Source organism: Coffea arabica, chromosome 2c, assembly GCF_036785885.1.
Source record: "Coffea arabica cultivar ET-39 chromosome 2c, Coffea Arabica ET-39 HiFi, whole genome shotgun sequence".
NCBI lineage: Eukaryota > Viridiplantae > Streptophyta > Magnoliopsida > Gentianales > Rubiaceae > Coffea > Coffea arabica.
The window spans coordinates 17,894,097-17,919,056 of NC_092312.1; the positions used below are offsets into that span (position 1 = coordinate 17,894,097).

The following is a 24,960-nucleotide window of genomic DNA, read 5'->3' on the forward strand; positions in this document are numbered from 1 at the left end:
TTTGTCTTTTTCGATTGTAGTTTTTTTTTTCTGATGATTGGTTTATTCAAGAATTCCATATAGTTTGTTTTTTGATACTTCTAATTCCAAAAATTGGCTAATTGTATTATTTTTCTTAGTAAATTTCAGAGATTCTATTTCTGGTCAAAGTACAATTTGAGATAATTTTGTCACTTTCTAAAATAATCAGAAAAGTAATTTTATCATTTTCTCCTCCTCAGTCAAGATATTATATGTTTATTTAAGTCAAATAACCTTATTTCTCATGAACTTTCCCCTATTATTCTTGACTCTAGAGATCTGTTGGCTACATTCCAGCAATTATGGTTCAAATAGTTATTTTTTCATGTAATATGATTTGAAATTCACCTTGTGTTTATTTTAATTGAAAATTTTTTTATTATAAAATTTATTAATTTAGAATTTTGTACTTCATTGAAACTAAAAAATAAAATTAATCGTGCTACATAGTACTAAAATGTCATTTGCACTCTATTTGCTTTCCATGCTATGATCTTGTTCTTGTATTATACTGTTTATATAATTTCAAATACAAAAAATTTATTTTTTTATGCTATGTAAAAAAGTTTGTAGTGAAACTTGATGAGTTTAAATGCTTTACCTACAACACTATTTTGATTGCATTGTATTAATTCATTTACTCATAATTGTATGTTATACAATGATAAATAATGTTTCTTGATTTGATTGAAGCAACTATTATCCATAGCTCAAACGAGTCAATTAAGTAGAGATGTTATATTGGGTACTTATACAAGTAAACATTGGAAAATATTATTAAGCAGTTTCTACCTATAGTTTGTAATTCGAATTCATATGAGGAATTTCTTCTGATTTTACTTACCATTTTCTACAATTTCAAATTTAGAAAATATTATTTTCACCAATTTTTTATAATCAAGATATGTTCAATTTAGATCTTTAACAATTACGCAGATTTGAACTTATTTATAAGATTATAAAGAAATGCTCCTAGCAAAAAACACCAAATTTGAATAATTTTTACAAAACTTTGAAAAAAACCACTTAAGTTTCTTATCTATCTATCATTTTTAAGCATTATTATCTCTGTAAGAAACATGTGATTAAGTCGTATTATACCCACCAAATTATATAAATAGTTAGTAAAAAGTAAAATTATTTTAAATTAGATTGGATGCAAAGTGATTGATAGATAAACTTGACTTGATAATTCAGATTGAACTTAAGTCGAGGGAGAAATCAGAAGCATTGCTTGAGAGATATTTCACGAACATATATAGATTCGAGAGATGAAGGGTCCAATTGATATTTTAAAATGTTTTATCATCTTGGATAAGTATTAGAAAAGACCTTTGAATACTTTTCAATTGCACTTCAAACATTTTTACATTTTCAAACTACTCTTATCTTTGCAGTTGAAATTCAAACATAACTTTTGATCACAACGGATTCTTATATAGTATAACGATAAGGATGTCTTATTGCACATTATTTTTATTGACTCACTATGTAACTTATAATTTTTCTATTAAAATCACATGACAAAATCATCATACTTCAGTTCCTATACTACAAAATATTAAACAATAATTATTAATCATCTTGAATCACAAGCACCAAATTCCCGAGCGTCGCACGGGCTGTCCCTCCTTAGTTAATATATGAAAAGCCAGTTTTGTTATTCTTTCAAGCTAAAATGTGAAATAATGTAAAATGAGAATTGATTCTTTCTTGATCATCAATTCAAGTTTAATAATTAATATAAAATTATACTCTATTCAATGTAAGGGTATTTTAGAAAAATACCAATCTAAATTTATTATTCCAATAAAATTAACTACTTTTTCTTAAACTATGTGAAAAAAAACTAAAACTATCAAAATGGGACAGATGAATTACTTACTACTCACTTCGTTCTCCATCTCACTCTAATAGTTTTAGTTTTTTTTTTACACAGTTTTTAAATTAATTAATTTTATTAAAAAAGTAAATCTAATCTATTACTTTCTTAAAATGCTCTTTACAGTAATATTAAGAGTTTCACTAATCACTACTATACCTTCACATTAACTATAACAACAATAACGATGGTACATTACACCGTTCAAAATATGCATCAAAATAATTATAGGTCAAAAAGTTGACTGTATTAAATAAGGTAAGCTATATTTATGAATAATGAAGTATATTAAATAATGATATTTTAGAAAAATAAAAAATTAAATATATTCTTTATTTGGAATGTGGATTATAATATGAAGGAGATGAAGAATGAAAATAAAACTATCAAAGTGAGACGGAGAGAGTAGTATACACAAACAATGCCACACTTGAAAAAGTAAATATAAGCCAATAGTCCAAGAGACTGTTGGTCACCAAGACATTTTTTAGTTTTGATAGAGGTGGGAGATTAAGAGTTCAAATAGTGTGTCTCCTACCAGCTACTATTTGTGACTTTCCATTCTTTCTTCGCTTAGATTAGAATAGAATAGGTTATAGAAATAGTTATCGTTGCCAAAAAAAAAAGGTAAATCTAACCGAAAGGCAATGTTTTCAAACCCGGACCGTCAATCGAACCGGTGAAGTGAAAGGGTCGAGGTTCAACCGGTCGGACCGGTTCAACCGGGGTTTAATAAATAAATAAATATATATATATACACACACACACCTATGCACAGAATAAGATATAAATGCTGAACCACAATAAATATAAGAGCAATATTAAACAATTAACACACACACAATTAACATAGTTATCAAACTTACATGTCCAATTGTCTAAATATTAGAATTAACAAAAAACAATACTTTTAAATAATTGGGAACTGAAACTGTCACCAAAAGAGATTTAAAGACATCAAATATACTTTTAAATAATTGTGGGAACTGAAACTGTCACCAAAAGCTTCTTGAGGGTGTTAAGTATTTTCATGATAACTGGGTTTTGCACAGAGATTCAAAGACATCAAATATACTTTTAAATAATTATGGTGAGTTGAAGATCTGTGACTTTGGATTAGCACGTCAATATGAAAGCCCTTTGAAACCATATACTCACTTGGTGGTTACTTTGTGCTACAGGTTACTTATGATTCACTCGTGGCCAACCCACCAAGTAGTTGGTTCATAGGACCATCTATTTAGGAAATGAAATTCCGCCATATCCCTTTTAATGTTGAAAGCCAAAATCCACAAAAGAACAAGAAAATGCTCTCAGATTGTTACAATTGCCTCAAAGAATACTAAACCTCGTTCTATGTTTAGTGCCATTAAATAAAGGAAAGCTAGTTACAATAACTTAGCGCTTGATCTGATTAAGCATATATGAAAGTAGCTATAAGCTTATAACCAAGAAGACAATACAAAATTGGCCAGTGGCCTTCCCCATGACTGCCTGCCTTAGACAAATTTCAGAACAAATACACCAGGCAGAAATGGTCTTGACCACCCAGCATCCGGAATTACAAAATGATTGCTTGAATTAAATGATTAAAGCTTCCACTTGCAAGAACGATTGTTTTCAATCCCTCTTTATTCGTGTTTACTTTGAATTTATCAAGAATACATCCAATTCACAGTTTTTTCAATACTGTAAGGACCCGTAAGGACCCGTAAGCGAAATGTAAAAGTCTCTAAATGACCATTCCCAAAGTCAAACTCAGACTAATTCTAAGCCTTGAAAGTCAAAGGACCTTTGTGAAAGGCGAAGCACAGGAACCAGTTTTGCCTAGGGAAGAATCTTGAGACCTGAAATAAACTGTTCAGAGTCTTATACTTTCTTAGGTATTGAATCATTACTCAAGGGGTTAGAGTCCCAAACTCAGGAAAAAGAGCACCGTCATGTTCAAATTAAGTATACCATTCTCCTAGGATCCACAGCTCTAGACATCTTGATCTGGGTAGATGTATCTATTACCAAGGAAACATGCATGTACAGGTATGGGAAAGACAGAGCTGGGTAAATTCGTGGGTCTTCTTACAATAATGAAGCAAAAAATATTTAAGTGTACTACATGGAATCTTTGACAATCGAGGCAGGGTACCCTAAGCCCAGATGAGAACGAAAACTGGAACTGTGACTCCAACTATCACAAGTACCTTGTTGCTTTTCTTCTTCTTGCCACCCCCGGAAGACCTAGCTGCCGGACTGGTATCGCCCAAATTCCTGGAGGAAGAAATTGGGTATTGATCGATGAGCAAGTGTGGAAATAGCACTGGATCAAGATTGGAGTTTGGAGAAGGGAATAGGGACGGCAGGCAATTTTGGCAATTGCAGGGGAAGTGGGAAGAGTCGGAAGACCGAAGCGGCGCAGCGAAGAGGAAGAGTGGAAGACTGATTCATGAAGATTGAAGAATGAAGGGTGAACCGGAGATTAGGTTTAGATAATTTCGGTCAAAATTCAGTCAAATTTGCCAAAAATTAAAAAATCGCGGTTCACGGTTCGTTCCGGTTTTAAACGGGTTGTACGGTTTTTACGGATTTGACCGGTTTTTGGACCAAGTCAACACAGGCTATGAACCGGACCGGATATAAGGCCGGATCGCGGTCGAACCGGCCGGTCCGGTCCGGGTTTGAAAACATTGCCGAAAGGTTAGCATTTATACCTAGCTGGCTAAGAAGTGAGAAATTGATTTGTGGATCCACTTCCGATCCGTTTTATTTGGGGTGTCATGCATTTGTCCTTAATGGCTATGTATCCAATATAATTTTTTTTTTTTTTGTCATCATAGTGGGTATCTGGACCCGTGGATTGGTTATCATACTACCCAACTAGTCCTCACTGTGAGCTGGGAGAGGCTCGTCCTAGCGTCACCAGCCATGTTAACACCGGGAGTCGAAACCGTGACGATGGTACTCATCCAACTAGACTACTACCACCAACTCCAACCCCAGAGGGCTATGTATCCAATATAATAGCTTGTCAAGTTCTTCAACATTCCAAGTTGTACGTAGGTGGTACAACTTGACAATAGATTTGACAAGCAGTTAAAAGGTTCTTCGACTGCTTGGTACAGCGTTGTTGTTCAAGTTTCCGGATATCAAATACTACTAATTGTAATTCTTTAAATTTCCCAACTTTAACTGGTGTTATTGAATGTTTTGGATTGGTAGCAATTATTACTTGAGTTGTCACCACTGATATGGCACAATTTGAGCCATCGTGTCTATCAAAATTCGGATTCACATAAATGTGAGCCTTTTCCTTTTATTTGCATGATGTCCTTCACTCTATTCACGGGAACTGGTTTTGTATTTAGTATTTACTTGAATGGTAAATTAACTCAAATGGACAAAACAAAAAAAAAAAAATCCGGCGGACCAAATAGCGCTGACCTAAAACTATTGAGGGCAAAATAAAATTTGTGAAAATATTAATGCTCTTCTTAATAAGAATAAAAACATGGAGTTTGAGAGGCACTAACTACTAAATGTCATTATCCCAGGCTCAGAGGCCCAAAACAGAATCTCACCCATTTTTTAATCATATCCAAAGTGTTACAGCAAAAACTGAATAACCCATCATTTATCTTAAAAAAAAAAAATTTTACGCCATCAGTTTGAGAAAAACATCTCTTTTAACAACATATAATCATGCTGCGAGGGTATAACTGGGGTGACAAAGGGGCAAGGTCGCATAAGAGTAATGTCGAGGCCGACCTGTGGCCTTTAATCAGTCGAAACTCTGATGCACAATATAAAAGGTTCAGCCCATACCAAATTATTGTCGGCGACCTTGATATCTCAGATTCGGCCTGGACCTGAAAATGAATTTTGGGTCCTGGACCGTAAGGGAAACTTACAGAACCAGCCAATGCATACTCACGAATGACGCTTCGATTAGGCAGCAATTTAATTGTGTCCGCTTCAGATGACATGATTCAATCTTAGACCCAGCCCAAAATAAAATGTTTAATTCAATAAGAAAGTTCTAAAGTTATAAACGAATCAAATTAAATCGAATTTTTCAACTGTCAGGCTCGATTTGCATTTTTTAAGCTCAAGTTCGATTCAATTTAACATTCAATAGATTCGAGTTTGATTCAATAGTTGAAAATTTTATTCATTTTTTTAAATTCTAATACCAAATTATCACTAATACATATATTATATTTACATAAGAAACTGATAACTGCATAAATATACATAAAATATTAATAAACATTTCAAATAAAAATATTAAAAATTACTCGAGTCTTATCAAGTCGTAACAAGCCAAATATGTACAAGTTTGAACTCGAGTCGATACTTTGATCGAATCATAATTCCTGTTAGAATTCAAGTTATAACTCATTGAAAATCGAAATCAAATCGAATCCTTACCAGATCGAGCAACAACTATTCTTTAAGGGTTTTGTTTGTTTGCATCCCTAATTTCGACTGAACGCCTTATTTTATTTTTTTTAATACTCCCACATCTGAAGAAAAAAAATAGTGGATAGAACAATTAATATATTTCTACCGGAATGATCATATGTAATGTAATTGCCAATATTCATCGACTGTTAGTATGGTGATCATATTACATTGGCGTACGTCAAATAGGTTCAAAAAAACCACCTTAGAGCGTTTTAAATGGAAATTTAAAACCTTAAACCAACTGGGGCTATATCTTCCTTAACCTTGCTTAGTTTGTTTCCCTAATGTTTTGCATCTTACTCGTCTCTCCCTGTCTATTTTTCCGGTACGGGGTGACCTGAAGGCAGAACTCAGAATGTCGTTAATGTGTAAACACACTATGGCCACCACAATACGTAATAGACCTGCTTTAATCTGGTAAGGGCGTGTGAAATTCATTCACCACTCACTACTCTCCAATTATCGTTGTGCCGTACCAAAATCAAAACGTGTTTCTATTTTGCACTGCAGGCAATTTTAGCCCAAAATCTTCTCGGCAAGTCAGGGAATTTTTTTTTTTTTTTTTACCGACACAGGGATGTTCGGATCAATTTCGACAAGTCGGGAATTGAGCACCCCATAATCCTTTCTGGCGTAAGTAACGGCCCACAATTCCACAATACGTTTTAAAGCTCGGACCGGGCTGATTGGTTCGATTAATTGAACCGAAAACTGAATAGGTGTCCGGTCTGAATGGAAGTAAAAAATTGGGTGGCAGAGACCCGGTCAAGAGCCGGGTCCAATCGGGGGTTAAACTGAAAAACCAAATGTGCCAAAAAGTTCGGTTCGATTTTCCCAAATTTCTAAATTTTTTCCAGGCCAACAAAAAAAAAATAAAAAAAAAAATAAAAATTCAGCCTCTCTCTCCCCCAGTCTTCAAATGAATCTACGATGGCGGAACAAATCTGCAATGGAAAAGTTGCTGCATCCACACCCCTTAAAGAAAACTAAGGGAAAGAAGAAACAGATCTAAAAGCCTAAAACCAAATCAAGGGGAGAAAGCTGAAAATAAAAAGAACGAAGAGATAGAAGGGGAAGTAAAAGAACAAGAACTTTTCAGGTTTTTGTTTGATCACATAAAGACAAGAAAGTCAACCACGAAACTAGATAGGGAGAAATTTTTGACACAAAAAGAAACGAAGGAAAAGACGAAAGTTGAAATTGGAAGATGAAACTCATGAAACAGAGTCCGACGGCTGAGAAATAAAGGCCATTAGAGAATGAATTAGAGTTAGACCTCCTAAGGTTTTCAGTATTTTATTTTTCTCTCTAAATATTTTGGATAACTATACAAGTTCCCAAGATATTTCTTGATTTTCATTTGCAACATTAATCGTAAATGCACTCTCAAAAGATGCTTTTCAACTTTTTAAATATTTGATTTTAACCCCTTGATGTTTTAAATAATCGTAAATACACTCTCAAACTTCTATGTTATATTTTTACAAATGAGTCTCAATTTATTCAGCCTCTTGGAAAAAAAAAATACAATATGCATTGGAATCTTAAAAACATTAACCAACAAATTAAAAATTTTGACTTTATGTTTTATTTGAAATTCTTATTAACTAGTTGATATTAATTATCATTTCTTGAGTTTACAATTAAGTTATCTTTTTATGAACTTGATGGGCAAGGAATATGATCGTGAAAATGAATTATTACTACATTTATAGTCAATTTTCTATTGTTATTTACTTAAATAAAAAAAATATATATATATCATAATGGCATCATTAGATTTTTATAACGATTCGATCTCGATCGAATCCATTGATCCTGATCCTGAGAGCGTGTACGAGTCACTGTTCGTGTTTGGTCCGAGTTTCAAAACATAGCAATTCCTTGCTCCTGCATGAGGATATCCTTTTGCCTAGTTTTTGCAAAGTAGAACGATTACACGTACTGACTTGCATCTCGATACATGTCATCTTAATTATTAACACACACACACACGCGGAGAATGGTAAGACCATATCATCGCCTCCAAATGAGTTGAATATCGTAAAGTAGAGAATGAGATTGGCAGATCGTCGGCACTCGTAGTGAGTTGCATTTCCTTTTATTATTTTGTTATGCGATTTGACAAATTGAAAAAGAAAATAAAGGAAAGGTCTACCTAAAAAGCACAAGAGTCCAAGACTAAAAAACAACTCGGGAATAATGTGGGCCAAAAAAATAAAATAAAATAAAATCAACCCCTCAATTCATACACAAAAAAGCTCCATATAAGCCTCTCAAAGAATTGAAGTGAATGCGTAAATCGAGTACAACAGGTAAAAAGTCCATCCAATTAGCTAATCAAAATGATGGCAAGCAATATAAGCAGTAATACTTCGTAAGAAATGTAGATGACAAAGACAAGATTTGATCTAAATTAGGAAATATAGGACAGCCCATCCAAAGGCCAAGCTCGATATAATCTTGGCCGACGACTGTGTGCTCTCTGCTCCACTCTGCATTCAGCAAGCAAAAACCAACACCCAATTAGATATTTTTAACACTAGTGGGAATCCACAATGATTATGATTATGCTGCACAGCTCAAAACTGCTACTAGTAATATCTAATAACCAAGAAAACCACCATAACATCTGTTTCGAGCTCCTCCTCGACAACACTTTAATTGAGCTGTATGGATGAACCAACACATTAGTGTGCCTTATGCCTCCGTCTCTGTCCTGCCTTAACTTGCATTTTGTGACTAGATTCTTCTCTGTTTTTTTTTTCCTTTTCTTTAAAAAAAAAATTAATGTTTGCTTATCCATCGATCTCTTAGTATTAGAAACGGTCTTGACAAGGAACGGTCCTTAAGAGAATCAGAACAGCGTAACGGGAACCAAGGGGCCACTCGAGGCACCATGAATTATCCATTTCTGAAATAGATCTGCTACCTTTCCTCCCTCACCAATAATGTTACTCCCAAAAAGACTAAAAACCGATTGAAAGAAAAATTTTTGAACAACTTTTAATACAAAAAAAAATTCACTCCTAAGATCTACAGTTCCCACGCGACACATTAAATTCAATCACGCTTATAAAATTTTTTTTTTTTCACTGCATCGAGGTGGAAAAAAAAAGTGTTAAAAGTGATCAAATCTAACATATTACTACTATTTGTCTTGGAGAATGAACTACTTAAACGGCTCCGAAGTGATCAAATTCAGGGAGGGGCAGTGCAAATGAGTATTATAGCCGTATATAGTTTCGGTTACTTGTACAAAGGCTTCGCTGCATGGCAGTGTGTAGATATATATAGCCGTGGAATGAGTAAATGAACTAAGTACGGGGCGGATCAAAAGTGCATTTTTCCCACATATAATATAATAATAGTCGATTGTTAAATTAAACTACAGAAAACACAGTGACGCAATCAGTGTTGTAGCTGGAATACCTGATCAGTGGCTGATGGAGCAGGGGCGGTAGTGCCCAGGCTGGGAGCAGGAGCTGGAGCTGCGGTCGGAGGAGACGGAGGACTCCGCAACAAAGGCGACGGCGCTGGGGATGTCGGCGTAGCGGGAGCTGGTGAGGGAACAGAAGCTGGCGGGGCAGCCAGTGGTGCGGGTGTAGATGCCGGTGGCGGGGGAGTGGCTGGCGGAGGTGGTGGTTGAGATGGAGGAGGGGAGGCCGGAGCTGGAGGAGGAGGGGTAACCGGGGGAGGAGAGCTGACTTGAGGAGGAGGTGAAGCCGGTGGTGGGGAGCTCACCGGAGGAGGGGAGGAAGCAGGCGGCGGTGAAGCCTGGACCGGGGGTGGAGAAGTGACAACTGGCGGAGGCGACGACACTACGGGAGGAGGAGATGAAGGTACAGGGGGCGGGGATGATGTTGGAGTTGGAGGTGGATTGGTGGTAGGGGGAGGTGAAGCTGTGGGAGTAGGAGGAGCAGGGGGAGCTGTGGTGGGTGCGTTGGGAGTAGGAGGAGAGGGAGTAGTGGTGGGTGGGCTAGGCGGAGCTTGGCCACCGACGCCGGCGACGATAACGCAGATGAAACCTAAGAGGAGAACACCTCGTGGCTCCATGAAAACACGATGAGGGAACGGCAGAATGGGAAATAAATTGTAGTGATGTTATCTTGCGCACTTATGTTCTCAACAGAAGACCACCGCACTCCAACTGTGTGAGTATGTGAGATGGAGGGACAGTGATGCGAAGACAGGGGAAAGCCAAAGGCCAGGGACTGCTTTATATAGGCGGGTTTCGTTTTACTTACATCACCATGCCCAGGTATTTTTTTTTTGGTTGCAATGGCGGTACATGGAGGCATGGCATATATAGCAGGTAATCTGAAGAAAGTTGGCAGGTCTGTATCGTCTCTTAAACCTTGCAAGTATTTGGCAGTTGTGTACTGGTTGTTTGATGGTGATGGACTAATAGTATAGTATTGTGTGATTTTGTTTATGTGAGTACCAAACTGACGTTAGATCTCCGGTGACTGTGTGTCTAGCGTCTGATTACGGAATGCCAGATAGGTTGCATGTACATGTAGGATCCCACGGGATCCCTGTGTCTATAGTTAATGAAAAGATTAGTTGTTTCTTAAAACTTACCCATGCATTATAACTCTCTTAATTTTTAAATTGTATTGCTCGAGATTTTTTCTCATCTCAAATTTAATGTAAGGGAGGGTTTCAACCCCTAATCTACAATTAAGATTATAACTTATGCGCCTATAACGATCAAGTTACGTAAAGCAAGTCAGCTGAATTTGTTTTACTCTCAAGGATCTCCAAGTTCTACAACTCCCAGTTTGGTACACAAGAATGGTTTGGGAAGGAAAGACCTTTCCAAACTGCCCATTCCATTCCGAGTTTGATTTAGATCACTTAGGTGCTATTTGGTAAAAGGGAACCGGAATCAAGAATTGAAATAATTCTAATTCTTGTTGTTTGGGTTACATGTATTAGATTCATAATTTTGGAGTGAATCATTAAAATTTGAAAATTCTCAATTCCCAACAAATTTTTTGGGTTGGGAGGGGGGAGGGTGGGGTTGGTGGATTCTCAAATTTGACTCCAAAACTTCAAAAAAGAAAAGAAAACATATAGTTTTCACACTCTTTCTCTTTCCTCCAATACTCTATGGTGGCCACTTCTCTCCATCTAGTTCTCTCTTCTCTCTTTTTTTTTTTTTTTCTTTTTATGTAATCCTTTCTCTCATCTCTTGTTAGTCGCTCTCCCATGTTCCATTGATTGCAAGGTTGATTGGTGAAGCATGAATACTTAAGAGCTGGGAAAAAGGAAGTAAGAGAAGGGAAAGAAGAAAAAAATAAAGATAAGAAAATGAAAAATAAGTTGATTTCAAAACCTTTTAAATATATACCAAACACTAATCGTTGTAATGATACTTTTGATCAAACCTCTTACTAAATTTTTGGACGTGATTCCAGTTACAATTATGATTCCTAGGTTTGAACCAAGCTTCCCCTTAATGAAAATTTTTTTTCCCTTGAAATGCTAATTCTAACCTTTTTTTTGGAAGTATATTCCTCTTTCCAAATTTATCCTATAATGTCCAAAATAATAGGACGGTAATTTTACCCTTATAAATTTTTTACTGCATCACCATATTTTAGGATATTTGTGAGCTCAATTAATAATTGAATGTAATTTTTTCTTAATAAATAGTTTTTCTTGTTTTTAGAATATGTTTTCTTTTTTAACTAGCAAACAAATATTTTAAGATAATTTATTCTCTGACTTCAAACAATTGAGCAAAAATTTTTTGAATGTCATATCAAAAAATGAAAAATAAAATTTAATTTTAAAATATATATTTTTAGCTTTATGCAATTTATATTTTATATTTCCAATGGATGCAAAATTTTAACTTAAAAGTCTATATGCTAGAATGAATCAAGTAGTACAATTGAAAATTTTAAATATCAACCATTGGTTATTTTGAAAACAAAAGATGTCCACGTAAATAAACAAATACTACAAAGTAGAACAGATAAAACATATTGTGTCCTATTAACTATTTCAGAGCAATTAGGGCAAGTTTATATTAATTGTATTTCATACTGACATCTAAATATTGATTATATCAAATATTAAAAAAATTAATGAATATTCCATTCTAACTTGAATACCAGATACTAGAATGATAAATTTTTTCCTACCATTTTAGATTAAAAAAAAAAGTATTTTGAGTGGAAAGACTTTCTCATTCTAAACATTTATGCATACGTTCTTAAAATTTAAACACATAAACCGTTAAGTTGCCCTATGACTAACAAAAAAAAAAAATGTAGTACTGTCTTGCTCAGTTAACAATCTCTGCCACTGGCTTTTTGGGTTAAATTGACAATAGGGGGTTATGTGGTAAAATATCAAATTATATAGGGATAAAAGGTAATTTATCCTTAATTAAACTTGGATAATAGGATCTGGTTTTGTTTTGAGAGAGGATTCACAAGTGCCATTGGCCTTTTTAGCACTAAATTCTGAATGATAATTGAGAAAACTTTATGCCCGGCTTGTGACACCGAGTATTGAGAGTGTAATGCACGTCTAGCGATTATGGAAAAACACATGGATTAAAGAATGAAGAAAAGAGCTCCCCTAATCCCCATCAGTGACGGAGCCAGGATTTTTTCCTTGGGGGGGCCGAAATTTTTTCGGACAAAATTACCTTAATATGTTATGTTCAAAATAATTTTTATTTATTTAAATATATGACATCTTAAAATATCAAATATTAATTTTAATTATAAAGGTATGTCTATTTCATAAATATGCAGCATAGTCACAACAAAAATTAGGATAAGAAATAACCTTTGATTAAATATCTTATAAAATCACAAACCTTCCAAATTATACATTATGAGAAAATGCTCCAATATGTCACTTGTGCAAAAACAAAAATATAACTATTTCAATTAATAAAAGATAAAAGTTATGTTAGCATACCTTGAATTTCAACCTCTTTTTTAAAAATAAACTGAGTTTTACGTTCTTTCATAGAACTAAATTCATCTATAATTGAATCAGTACTAAATTTTTGAACAGCCTCATTTTTTTATGTACATTGTTAGATAATCATTCAAAAAATTATCTTTTATCTTGTTTTGGATCTTTGTTTTGATTATATTCATAATTGAAAATATCTGTTCTATAGTTGCAGTTGACATAAGAAGAGTGAGAACAAATATAATCAATCTGTTGACAACATGATAGATCACTCAATTTCCTGTCTTTACAAAGCCTTCAAGTAATTATTTGTACATTTGTATATGAGTCAACAAGAGTATAGATCACTAATTTTAAATTTTTTTCAATTAGGCTAAGTTGTATATTTGTATATGGACCAATAAAGTAATTATTTTTGTTTTAGCTCATTGATAATTATGAATTGAGTCTTTTATTATAATATATCAAATTGGATCAATTTACCATGGATTATCAAATTATATGTTTAATTTTTTGAATGTTAAATAATTAGCACAATAAAAAAATAAATAACTTTTTTTGAAGAAAAAATTAAATCAAAGTTGGCTAATTCATATACACATACAAATATATATATATATAAACTAAAATTGTAAAAAATTAGAAAGACCAACTTTGTCTTATATATATATTTACATATTATAAATTAAAATTTTCAAAACTTAGGGGCCATGCCCCTTGGCTCCATCATTGATCCCCATTCCCCCGCCAGCCAGCCACCACATCAAAAGCACAAGGAAATGTCCCCGTTCCTAAGAGTGGCCAAAAAGACAGTTTGTTCGTACTATATTTCGTTAAGGCGAAGGAAGGACAGAAAAATGGGAAATTGCAAGAAGGAATTTTCAGTAATGAGTTGTGACATAATTGCTGTGCAGCAGCAGCACAGCACACTCAGTTGGTGGGATTCATCATATATGTGAAAAAAAGGTCATCTAACAGACTCGGAATCACTTTCCAATCTCTGCATACGCGTCAAGGTTGTGTTGGGTTGGGTTTGGTGTTGATTTGGATGGAAGGAAAGGCTGTGCCTCCAGGGACAGCTTGGAAATCTGTTCACTCCACCTTCTTCAACTGCCGCCCGCCATAACCATTGCCCCCACCTTTCCAGCCTACGCAACAATTCATTTGGTCTACATTTATTCTTTAGTCTTGACATCCTCAAAAACATCCGCATTGATATCTCTCTCAGTTTTCAGAATACTCCCTCCGTCCCGTTTTATTAGTCTTGATTTTTTTTTCACACAGATTAAAAAAGTGTAATTAATTTGGTTGGAAACATAAATTTAGATTAATAATTTTCTAAAATACCCTTATGCTAATCACGAAGAGTGCCAATTAATATCAGTAACTAATGTGTTAGTATTGGAAAAGCTCAATGTATTCAATGTAATGGGTTAGTATTTAATAACAATGTATTAATAACAAGATATTTAATAAGGGTATTTTAGATAATTTGAAAGATTACTACATTTCTTAACGGGAAAGTGAACTACAATTTGGGACAGACGAAAAAAGAAAATAAGACTATCAAAGTGGGACGGAGAGAGTATATATAGAACGAATTCTGGGACAAATCAATCAACTCGGGATGTGCATGTCTTATTTTTCAAAGGCATCCATTTCTTTTGAAAGCAAAAAAAAAAAGGAATATGCATTACTCGTGAATAATAATAATGACACAGTTGCCGTGAAGGAGATAATTAATTAACTGGTGACATCATTCATGCATGAGACATTTTCAAAAGTGCTAATCATGTCGCATGATTCCATAGATGGGTCCTTAATATCATTTCATATTAGTACAATGATTATATATATATATACCCGTTTAACCACAGGGAATAATGAATATCACTTGACTTTCTTTCATGGAGGGATTTCATTATAATCATCCTCCCGTTTGCATGTTGTAGTAGTCATGTAAATGAAAATTACCCGATAAACTTGAACAAAGTTTCTTCAAACTGAAGACAAAGTAAGTGTACCCGACCATTTACTGTATATTGTACTTTTCCGCCTGGATTAGGGTTCAAGCCAAAAGCACTTAATTTAGCTGTTTTACAATAACATCATGTAGCTCTGACGTGCCTACTAACCCATGCAAATAAAATTTAGATGGGCATTTTGTGCCAGTAGACCCTCCCTGTGTATTTAGCAGCAGACGTAATTTCAGTTTAGACTCCTCAACCACGGTGAACCGATCGAGTAATTAGTCCCTAGGACAGAAAAAAAAAAAAAAAGGGCAATGAATCACGTACCGGCGAAATAAAACAAAGGTTGCGTCGACATATGGCAGTAGCAAGTCATTTTCCAGCTTGATGATTGGCAATTAATGGAGATTGGTGCTAACCATAAAGGAGAAAATAGCACGATGAATGGAACGGGGCAACTGACTGAATCGGTATGGGTCCGGAAAGAGATCAAAGGGAAACAAACAACCATAAAGTCTCTTTCTCCCCAAAATCTCAAACAGCGTAGAGTGCAAGATACTATTGGGAATTTGGGATGGATACTTCTCGTTTTAAGGATCATTTTTTGTGGGATTAATCTGCTAATCTCAATGATGACGTTACGTGCCATCCTGGACTTGTTGTAACATTCCTTTCTCCTGCTGTCTTCTGCCCGTTTTCCGTCCTCATTTTCTGATGAGGTGACTTCCTTCTTCTTTTTTTTTTTTTTTATATATATTTTGGAATTGTTGGAATCAATATATAGCAACAGGTATGCCCGTTTCATTTTTTTAAAGAGAAAATTCCAATCCTTACAACTGAAAGGGAGAAAGAAAAGAGCTTAAGAATAGAATCAGATAAATGTCCCTATCAGATGGATATGCTTTTCAACATGTACATCGACATATATAATATGTGGCTAGAATTTTCACCATGTAGCTAATTAAGTTTGCCTTGGTTTAGTAGGTAAGATCGAGGCTCTAAGAATTTACAAGTTTGGCATTCAAATTCCTCATTCCCCCTCTCCATTTCTTATATCACACCCTTTCGCTGCTAAAACAAATTTCCTCCCTTTAATTCTTTTGCTCTTATGTAACATTGTCAACGCAAAGTGGGTTTTTATCGTTAATTAAATGACAGGAATTATACTTGGATCCTGTGAAAGTATGAGCAATTTACACCTCCCATGTTAATCCTCAGATGTGTTTGAACATTAAATAATCCTTAGTAAGATTGTTTTGATAATGGCAGATGTGTATTAGCTTTTGCATTCACACAAATTAGAGGTCATGAATTTATTCACGCAAAATCATGATTGAACCATTTGAACTGCATTTTTTGTTTATTATGAAACAAGTAACATGTGAAATGATAATACATAATCGGCACAATATTACACCCTAAGAGAAATGCAAAATTGCACAATTAAATTTTCAAGGAGGGAACATTGGCAATCTATTCGTTTCACCTTCACTTGGAAGAATTACAACGAATATAATGTCATGGATAAAACTTTTATGAACTGATATTGCATACACTAGCAATTTTAGATGCATGCTACATATGCAGAGTTTGGTGTGCAATTATGATCTGTCATTGTATACACTGACAGTACCGGAAAGATTACTTCTAAAGTTATGATAACAAAAAACTAGCAAATTAGAGATAAAAAATCTATATGAATAAGTATTCAATAACTCGTATTTCTTCCTAGACAACCCTGAGGAGGAGGAATGCCAATGAGTCGAGTTTAATCGAATAACTCACAACTTTGTTCGGTCAAAAATCAAGGTCGAATTTGTATTGATCGAGTTTGAGCAGCTCGAGTTGCTCGATGACTTCAAAAGCGAGTCTAATATGTGAAACTCAAAAACTCGTCGAGTTCAATCAAGTTTCACATATATATTCATGTTTTTTATAATTTTTTATTTATTAATATAAAATGTCTATTTTATCCCTTATTTAAATATATACATAATATAAATTTATGTTTCTTAAACTCAATTTGATTCAATTAAACTAGAATCAAGCTTAATTGGACTCGATTTGCACATGTTTGAACTTGAGTAGGGAAAAACAAAATCGAACTCAAGCTATCTTAATTGATCTTGAGTTTGATCTTAAGATGAGTTCGACTCGAACAAAATTGGGCCCGTAAGGAGTGCTCTTTAATGAAAGAAAACCAGAATCGTGGGCTCTGTCGTACCAGTCCAACCCATTCCCCGCGAACAATGAGATGGTTTTGCATGTTGTGCTCCAAAAGTTGGTTACATGTACGAGGATTGGACTCTTCTGACCACAGAGCCTAGACCATTGTCGGCAAAAGTAAGGATGACAAAGAAATCCATTGGTAGAGAAGTTTTTGCTAGAAGCCCAATTACTGTTTGCTTGAAGCCTTGACTTTTGCGCTTGAACATGGTCTGCTCGGAGTTAAACTGGGGAGGGAAGCCATTACCCGGGGGACGACAGATAAAGGGTAGTTTCGTAAATATTCAGGGACAGTAACCTCCAGTCCCCCATACACGGGTCGAATCCTAAAGGCGGGCTCAGTAGTCAGTACCTGTTCACGCGCACAAAGAGCCCTTGGGTTTCCCTCCCACTCTTATCTTCTCCTTGTCTTCCCCCACTCACTCTACCTCACTCTCTGCAATTTCTATTCAAAAGAGAGGGGCCAAAAAAAAAAAGGGAAAATATTCGCTAGAGAAAATAGTAGTACTACCAGTATCCTTTTATCAATAAACCAATAATTTGTATACATCAGCAGCTAAGAATGGCAACAATCTCTTTGGGGATTTCGGCGAGCTTTCTGACTAAAGAAACGCCGTCGTCGTTTTCAGTCAGTCTTGCCCCTCCCGTCGCTGTGCGTGCTAACCTGCGCCCTTTGCGTACTGTGACTCTCGCTACCGTCTCCAAACCGGCTGCCGAGACCAAGAAGCGCGAGCCCAGAGGCATTATGAAGCCGCGCCGTGTCTCCCCCGAAATGCAGGCCTTCCTCGGAGGGGTTTCTGAGATCCCTCGTACTCAAGCCCTCAAGGAGATTTGGGCTTACATCAAACGCCACAATCTTCAGGTATCCCCATTTTTCTTTGAACCCTTCTCTGCTTCTACACTTTTTCCTTGGTATTTGTAAGCGAAGCTCATATTGTTATGTTATGCCCCCATAATCAGATATTTTTTAATTTCTGGCTCTTGGGTTTGCTTACCTGTTGAATGGTGTCTGATCTTCTTTGGGTTTCCCCTACTTTTTGGATATTTGGATATTTGTTCACTTTGGCAAGGTAAAAGCTGTTAATCCTCTTGTGATGTGAATGTCGGCTCTTTTCAGATGTTTGATACCTTGCATCTTTGAAGTAGTTATATTTGCTGCTTTGTAATGCGGGAACTGCTTAACTTAATAGTTACTAATGTACGAAAAATGCTATAGGATTAGGATGTTTGTTAACTATGCATTTTTTGACTGTGGCCCGTTCCCTGGGAAGCCAATTCTTGCGGTGTATGGGCGTTTATCTGTTCGAGTATTACATATGGCTGGTACTGGAGATGTACTGCGATGCCCTTCTGCTTTATGCGTCGTGTATGCTTGTTTTTGTCCTTTGGATAGTTAATAGTGTTGGGAGCAACTAACATATTTGGAGGCCACAAAAGGGGTTATTTTTTTTTGTTTTGTTTTGTGATTATTTGTTTTTATTGCAAATTTGCAGATGACATTGGTTTCACTCAATGAACTGCAAAGAAGTTCTTGAATTGAAACTACTTGTCTATATGATTGGATTGCATGTTCTTAAATGAGACATGAATTTAAGTAATTTAGAGTCTTTTTGATCTCTGCAATTGCCAAAATGTTGCAGACTCTGTTTTCATTGACTTTTAAATTGACTGAATTAAGTGATTAACATGGAACCTGTGATTTACCAATTTACCAAGGCACTGAGCTCTGAAGCCTGATTTGCACATAAACATACTTCAACATGTTGCGAACTATATTGCTGATGAGTCCAGATTTATCTTGTTCAATGTGAAGCTAGTCCTTGAGCTTGGTTTATTCTGTCTGGCTGGTTGTACACATGCTAAATTGCTGTTAATAATGTTGAAAATGTTTTTATTTATGGACATGCCTGTGTTGTCTGCTTTATGAACTTTTTTCTAAGTTTTCCTTGGATTGTGGTGGTTTTATTTAATTGGCTTTGTTCTTGAATGCAGTTCATCAAAGGTGCAGTAAATAAAGATATTGAATATGTGTGTAATGACTTCCAGATACATGCTGTGTTTACTGGTTGACAGCCTTTTTTTTTCTTTTTGTTGGGGGGTGGGGATGAGAGGGGGGGGGTAAGTTATAGGGTTTATGTCTTGTTGAACCCTGATATACAAAGTAGAATTTTGTTCTTATAGTTGGTTTTAAGGGCCCATCATTGTTGTGTTTATACATTGATTGGCTTGTTGTGCCTCTGAAGCGCAGCTTTTGTGCTGATGAATTGGTATGTCCATTTTAAAACAAAACAGGATCCGGAGAACAAGAAGGTGATTATTTGTGATGAGCAGCTGAAGAAGATTTTTGGAGGAAAAGATCGTGTTGGGTTTCTTGAGATTGCAGGGTTGATTAGTCCTCACTTTTTAAAGTGAAATTGTCACCTTCAAATTACTCCAACCACATTTTGCAAGGAAAGCACAGCTTTGTAAATGGAAATTTTGGGACTTGGTTGATGGAATTACTTCTAGGAGATGTTAGTAGTGATATTTCTCTTCTAGTTCTAGCTAGTATTTCCTTCCAGATATTTCAGTACTGCCCCCCATGTAACCAGGATGGATATCCTCCTAGTTTGGATGGATAATTTTGTTTTTGTTTTTGGTTGGGGCAGTCAGAATTTGCATGTGGGCTTACAACTGCCAAATCTGGAATATCAAGTATGTATATGTTACCCCGTATTTAGGCTCAACAGCTCGCCAAATTACCATATGGCTTCGTTTGGATTAGCTTTTTTTTTTGGGATATTTTTGAAAAATTTTACTGTAGCAGAATTTTTAGAGTATATTTTGAAATATTTTTAGAATATATTTTAAAATATTTAAGAATAGTAGAGTTTTTAGAATATATTTTAAGATATTTTTTAAACATTAAAAAACTCAATGATCCAAAAATACGGGTTGGTGTGTAGCTATATGGCGCCGCTAAGGCAACTTCATTTCTCTTCTGCTTTTACGCCCGCTCCTGTTTCATCTCTCCGTGTCCCTGAATTTTCTTACTGGTAGCTTCATTTGATGAGGCTATTATTATTTGGGTTAGGCCTAGTTTATGTTGAGTTTAACCTGGACCAAACCCAATCCCAATTGATTTTTAATTATTCTATTCTAACTTCAATATTATTATTATTGTGTTAATTTTAAGTGTCATTAATTATTTTTCCTCACTCACACACTAATAATAATAATAATAATAATATGGTAATGTCCAACCAAAAAAATGCCCCTGCGCGTGTCGCTATATATATATATATATATATATATATGTTTTTAAATCCATAATCAAATAATACTTTTTTTTCTTTTTAAAATAAAACAAGCGCTGCGCATCATTCATATTTCATGGTAAAGAAAATGAAAGTGGAAAACCACAAACGTCACCAAATTTGGCCCAGCGGATGGAGATATTTTCATCTGTTGGAATCGAAATGAACGAACATCAATCAGGGCATGGGTCTAATGTCTCAAAGACGCATTAAAGCTTCTTGTTAAAGCTCATTCTTCTTATTACAGTCGTTGGCACTGGGACAGGTGATGCCGCCGGCTGGGTCGAACATTTTTTACCCGCTGGTCTCTGCTCCCTCTTGCTCGAGTTCCTTCCCTGAGTTGGATTGGAGCAGAAATTGTGTCAATGGCAGAGAAGCTAGCACTTCCCCTCCTACTTCCAAATCCGCCACCCCCAAAGCCTTTCTTTCAAGAACCCCAGCCTCAGCCCACCCCTCTTCCCCACCCCAATACTAGCTCCTTGAACCCTCTCCTCCAAAGCCTCCTCATTTCAGAAACCCACCGAAACCCCACCACTTCTTCCAATCCCAGCCAAACTCATGAAAACCACCCCCAGTCCCCATCCTCCTCCTTTATCCCCCGAACCCGACGGCGTCTTGGCAAGCACCGTGACCTTAATAGAGGGAAGCCCTGGTCTCACCACCGCCTCTCCTGTCAAGGTGAGCGGACTCTCCAGACCCTTCTTGATCCAGAATTCCATGTCGAAAATATTAGCCAAGTGTTGCTCAACTTATTTAATTCTCACGATTTTGGTAAGAACCAACAAGGTCCTCAATTCTGCACTGAAACTTTGAGCTTAGACATCTTGGGTTTAGTCAAGGGCTTAGGGTATTATAAGAAATGTGACTTGGCAATGCATGTCTTTGAATGGGTTGTGAATCGTAGCGATTCACATCTTCTGTTGAGTAATTCTGTTGTAGCTGTGATTATCAGTATGCTTGGGAAAGAGGGCAGGGTTTCGGCTGCAGCTTCTTTGCTTCATAATTTGCATAGAGATGGTTTCCTCATTGATGTCTATGCATATACTTCTTTGATTTCGGCATTTGCTAATAGTGGGAGGTATAGGGAGGCTGTGATGGTGTTCAAGAAAATGGAGGATGAGGGTTGCAGGCCTACTTTGATCACTTACAACGTGATCTTGAAAGTTTATGGAAAAATGGGCATGCCTTGGCATAAGATCATGGAGGTGTTTGAGGGTATGAAGGTTTCTGCGGTTGCCCCAGATTCTTATACGTATAATACCCTTATAGCTTGTTGTAGAAGGGGGTCTTTGTATGAGGAGGCTAAAGAGATTTTTGAGGAGATGAAATTGGTTGGCTGTGTGCCGGATAAAGTCACCTATAATGCATTACTGGACGTCTATGGCAAGTCGAGGAGGCCTCATGAAGCTTTGGAGGTTTTGGCAGAGATGGAGGTCAATGGCTTCTCTCCCTGTACTGTGACATATAACTCTTTAATATCTGCTTATTCTAGGGATGGATTGTTGGAAGAAGCAACGGAGCTAAAATCGCAAATGATGGAAAAAGGGATCAAGCCTGATGTGTTTACTTATACCACTCTATTATCAGGATTTGAGAAGGCTGGTAAGGATGAGTCTGCCATGAAGGTCTTTGATGAGATGAGAGCTGCAGGTTGTAATCCAAATATCTGTACGTTTAATGCCCTTATTAAAATGTATGGCAACCGCGGAAAATTTACAGAAATGATGAAGATTTTTGATGATATCAAGACGTGCAAATGTAGTCCCGATATCGTTACATGGAATACACTTCTTGCAGTGTTTGGACAGAACGGCATGGACTCTGAGGTATCCGGGGTTTTCAAGGAAATGAAAAGAGCAGGCTTTTTAGCTGAGAGAGATACTTTTAACACTCTAATCAGTGCTTACAGCCGCTGTGGGTCTTTTGACCAGGCCATGACTGTCTACAAGAGAATGCTGACAGCAGGGGTGACCCCTGACCTCTCTACCTACAATGCTGTTTTAGCAGCTCTGGCTCGGGGAGGGCTCTGGGAACAGTCTAACAAAGTGTTTGATGAAATGAAGGATTGTCGATGTAAGCCCAATGAACAGACCTATAGTTCCTTGCTTCATGCCTATGCTAATGGCAAGGAGATTGACAAGATGCATGCTCTTGCAGAGGACATCTACTCTGGTGTTATTGAACCTCATGCTGTGCTTTACAAGACGCTCGTTCTGGTTTATAGCAAAAGTGACCTACTTGCAGAAACAGAACGGGCCTTCCAGGAGTTGAGAAGAAAAGGTTGCTCTGTCGACATAACGACTCTGAATGCCATGGTTTCCATATATGGGCGGCGTCAAATGATCAGAGAGGCAAATGAAATTATTAATTTCATGAGGGAAAGTGGTTTTACACCTACCTTGACAACTTATAATAGTTTGATGAATATGTATAGCCGGTCAGCAGATTATGAGAAATCTGAAGAAATGCTGAGGGAGCTTTTAGCTAAAGGAGTTAAGCCTGATTTGATCTCATACAACACAGTGATAAATGCATATTGCAGAAATGGTCGAATGAGGGATGCATCTCGGGTCTTCGCAGAAATGAGGGAATCTGGGCTTGTTCCGGATGTTGTCACATATAATACATTCATAGCTAATTATGCAGCTGTCTCGATGTTTGTTGAGGCAATTGATGTGGTTCACTACATGATCAAGCACGGTTGCAAACCAAATGAGAGCACATATAATTCAATTGTAGATTCGTACTGTAAGCTTGGCCGGAGGGATGAGGCAGTGGTGTTTGTTGGTAACCTTCGCGAGCTTAATCCCCATATTTCTAGGGAGGAAGAATGTAGATTGCTGGAAAGATTGAAGAGGTGATTATGGAGCATCTCCTGCTGCTTGTGGAATCGCCTTGCACACGTTCCTTCTCGTCTTGCTGTTTGGCTGTTTATAGCCTGCTCCAATGGAATAATGAGCGGGATGGCATGTTTATGTATAGAATCTTACCCGATCAAGTCATGTTGGACTAATACTTGAGCTTCAGTGCTCATTAGGATGTATAGCTGGCATTAATTAAGCCTTTGTAAACCCATAGGAGATAGAATACTCCGATGCAGGGTATGTACAATTTCGTTTCAGTAATCAAAGAGGAGATTTGTGAATCAATCCAAGACTTTTGTCATTTTTCTGCAATATTTCCTGGGGATACCATACGTCGAACACTTGAATTCTCTGGGAGAACATGGTCTCAGAAGAAGTGGGACACCAAATAGTAAATCAAGATTAGGTACAGCAAAACTACCGAAATCTGGACTTGGAACATGCCGTTAATGATTGACCGAGTGAACGTTAAAAAACCTAATGATGAACTCTATTCAGAATAAAAAAGGTCTAATTCCTACCCTCCATTCCTTCCTTCCATCGCCTTTACAGACTCTATACATACATAAATACTTCTTCTTCTTCTTCTTCTTTAAAAAAAAAAAAAAAAAAAAAATCAGATCACAGGTCCAACTTTGGACTTTTCTTTCTTTCATTTTCTTTCTTTATTCTTCATTGAGGGAGCCCGTTAGACATTTTGTTACTTGTAAAGCAGTCTAATCTAGACTTTTTGTTGTTATTGTTGTTTTAATTAAATAAAATAATATTAGCTCGTAGCCTTTGTTAAATTCAATTGTTGGCGTTGGCAAAGCAAAAGTTAATAGCAGCACCTAACTATCTCTATCATTATCTCGGGAAGCCGGCAGCCATGTAAGTGGATGCATTATCTTATTAAACCATACAACAATGCAAAACAAATTTGTACCCCCCGCCCCCGTAAAAAAAAGATGAAGAAAAGAATAAGGGATAATATTAGAAACCTCCCTGAGATTATTCTCCTAAAGTTTTAAAAATATCACTTATCTCCCTTACTTTTGTTATTTGTGTAACAAAGTTTTTAAAAACTCTAAACTACCGTTTCACTTACTAAATAAAAACATTCGTAATCCACTTTGTTCACTTTCAAAAAACCATCACCTCAAAAACAATTTCTTATAGTATTAATAATTACCATATCATAATGCTATAACCCATAAAAATATAAATTTGAAAAAAAAATACACTTGTATCAATTTAACTTTATATACTCAAAATCGATTTCTTATGAATTTATATATATTTTTAACAGCTTCTCAACT

The 24,960-nt window shown here is 36.0% G+C and overlaps 3 protein-coding genes across 3 annotated transcripts; 2 read left to right on the top strand and 1 right to left on the bottom strand.

Annotated features, from left to right (window-relative positions):
* Positions 1-8,561: 8,561 nt before the first annotated feature.
* LOC113726503 (uncharacterized) lies at positions 8,562-10,649 on the bottom strand. Its single transcript, XM_027250252.2, has 2 exons — positions 9,794-10,649; positions 8,562-8,856 (listed from the first exon to the last, which is right to left on the bottom strand). Exons 1-2 carry the CDS (start codon positions 10,415-10,417, stop codon positions 8,773-8,775), a joined length of 708 nt encoding a protein of 235 aa, XP_027106053.1. The 5' UTR covers positions 10,418-10,649; the 3' UTR covers positions 8,562-8,772.
* Positions 10,650-17,811: 7,162 nt separating this feature from the next.
* On the top strand, positions 17,812-20,228 carry LOC113726507 (uncharacterized). Its single transcript, XM_027250257.2, has 2 exons — positions 17,812-18,364; positions 19,795-20,228. The coding sequence occupies exons 1-2, from the start codon at positions 18,065-18,067 to the stop codon at positions 19,912-19,914; spliced, it is 420 nt and encodes a 139-aa protein (XP_027106058.1). The 5' UTR covers positions 17,812-18,064; the 3' UTR covers positions 19,915-20,228.
* A 644-nt stretch (positions 20,229-20,872) lies between these two features.
* LOC113726504 (uncharacterized) lies at positions 20,873-23,947 on the top strand. The gene has a single exon (XM_027250253.2). It carries the CDS (start codon positions 21,164-21,166, stop codon positions 23,657-23,659), a length of 2,496 nt encoding a protein of 831 aa, XP_027106054.1. The 5' UTR covers positions 20,873-21,163; the 3' UTR covers positions 23,660-23,947.
* The last annotated feature ends 1,013 nt before the right edge of the window (positions 23,948-24,960 follow it).

What these genes read in the sequence shown, in the direction of transcription:
- LOC113726504 (XM_027250253.2), top strand. Translation starts at nt 21,164, where the DNA reads ATGGCAGAGAAGCTAGCACTTCCCCTCCTACTTCCAAATCCGCCACCC.
- LOC113726503 (XM_027250252.2), bottom strand. Translation starts at nt 10,417, where the DNA reads ATGGAGCCACGAGGTGTTCTCCTCTTAGGTTTCATCTGCGTTATCGTC. An exon ending in CTCCATCAGCCACTGATCAG is followed by an intron (nt 8,857 to 9,793) that starts GTATTCCAGCTA and finishes TGCTGAATGCAG; the next exon opens with AGTGGAGCAGAGAGCACACA.
- LOC113726507 (XM_027250257.2), top strand. Translation starts at nt 18,065, where the DNA reads ATGGCAACAATCTCTTTGGGGATTTCGGCGAGCTTTCTGACTAAAGAA. An exon ending in TCAAACGCCACAATCTTCAG is followed by an intron (nt 18,365 to 19,794) that starts GTATCCCCATTT and finishes AAAACAAAACAG; the next exon opens with GATCCGGAGAACAAGAAGGT.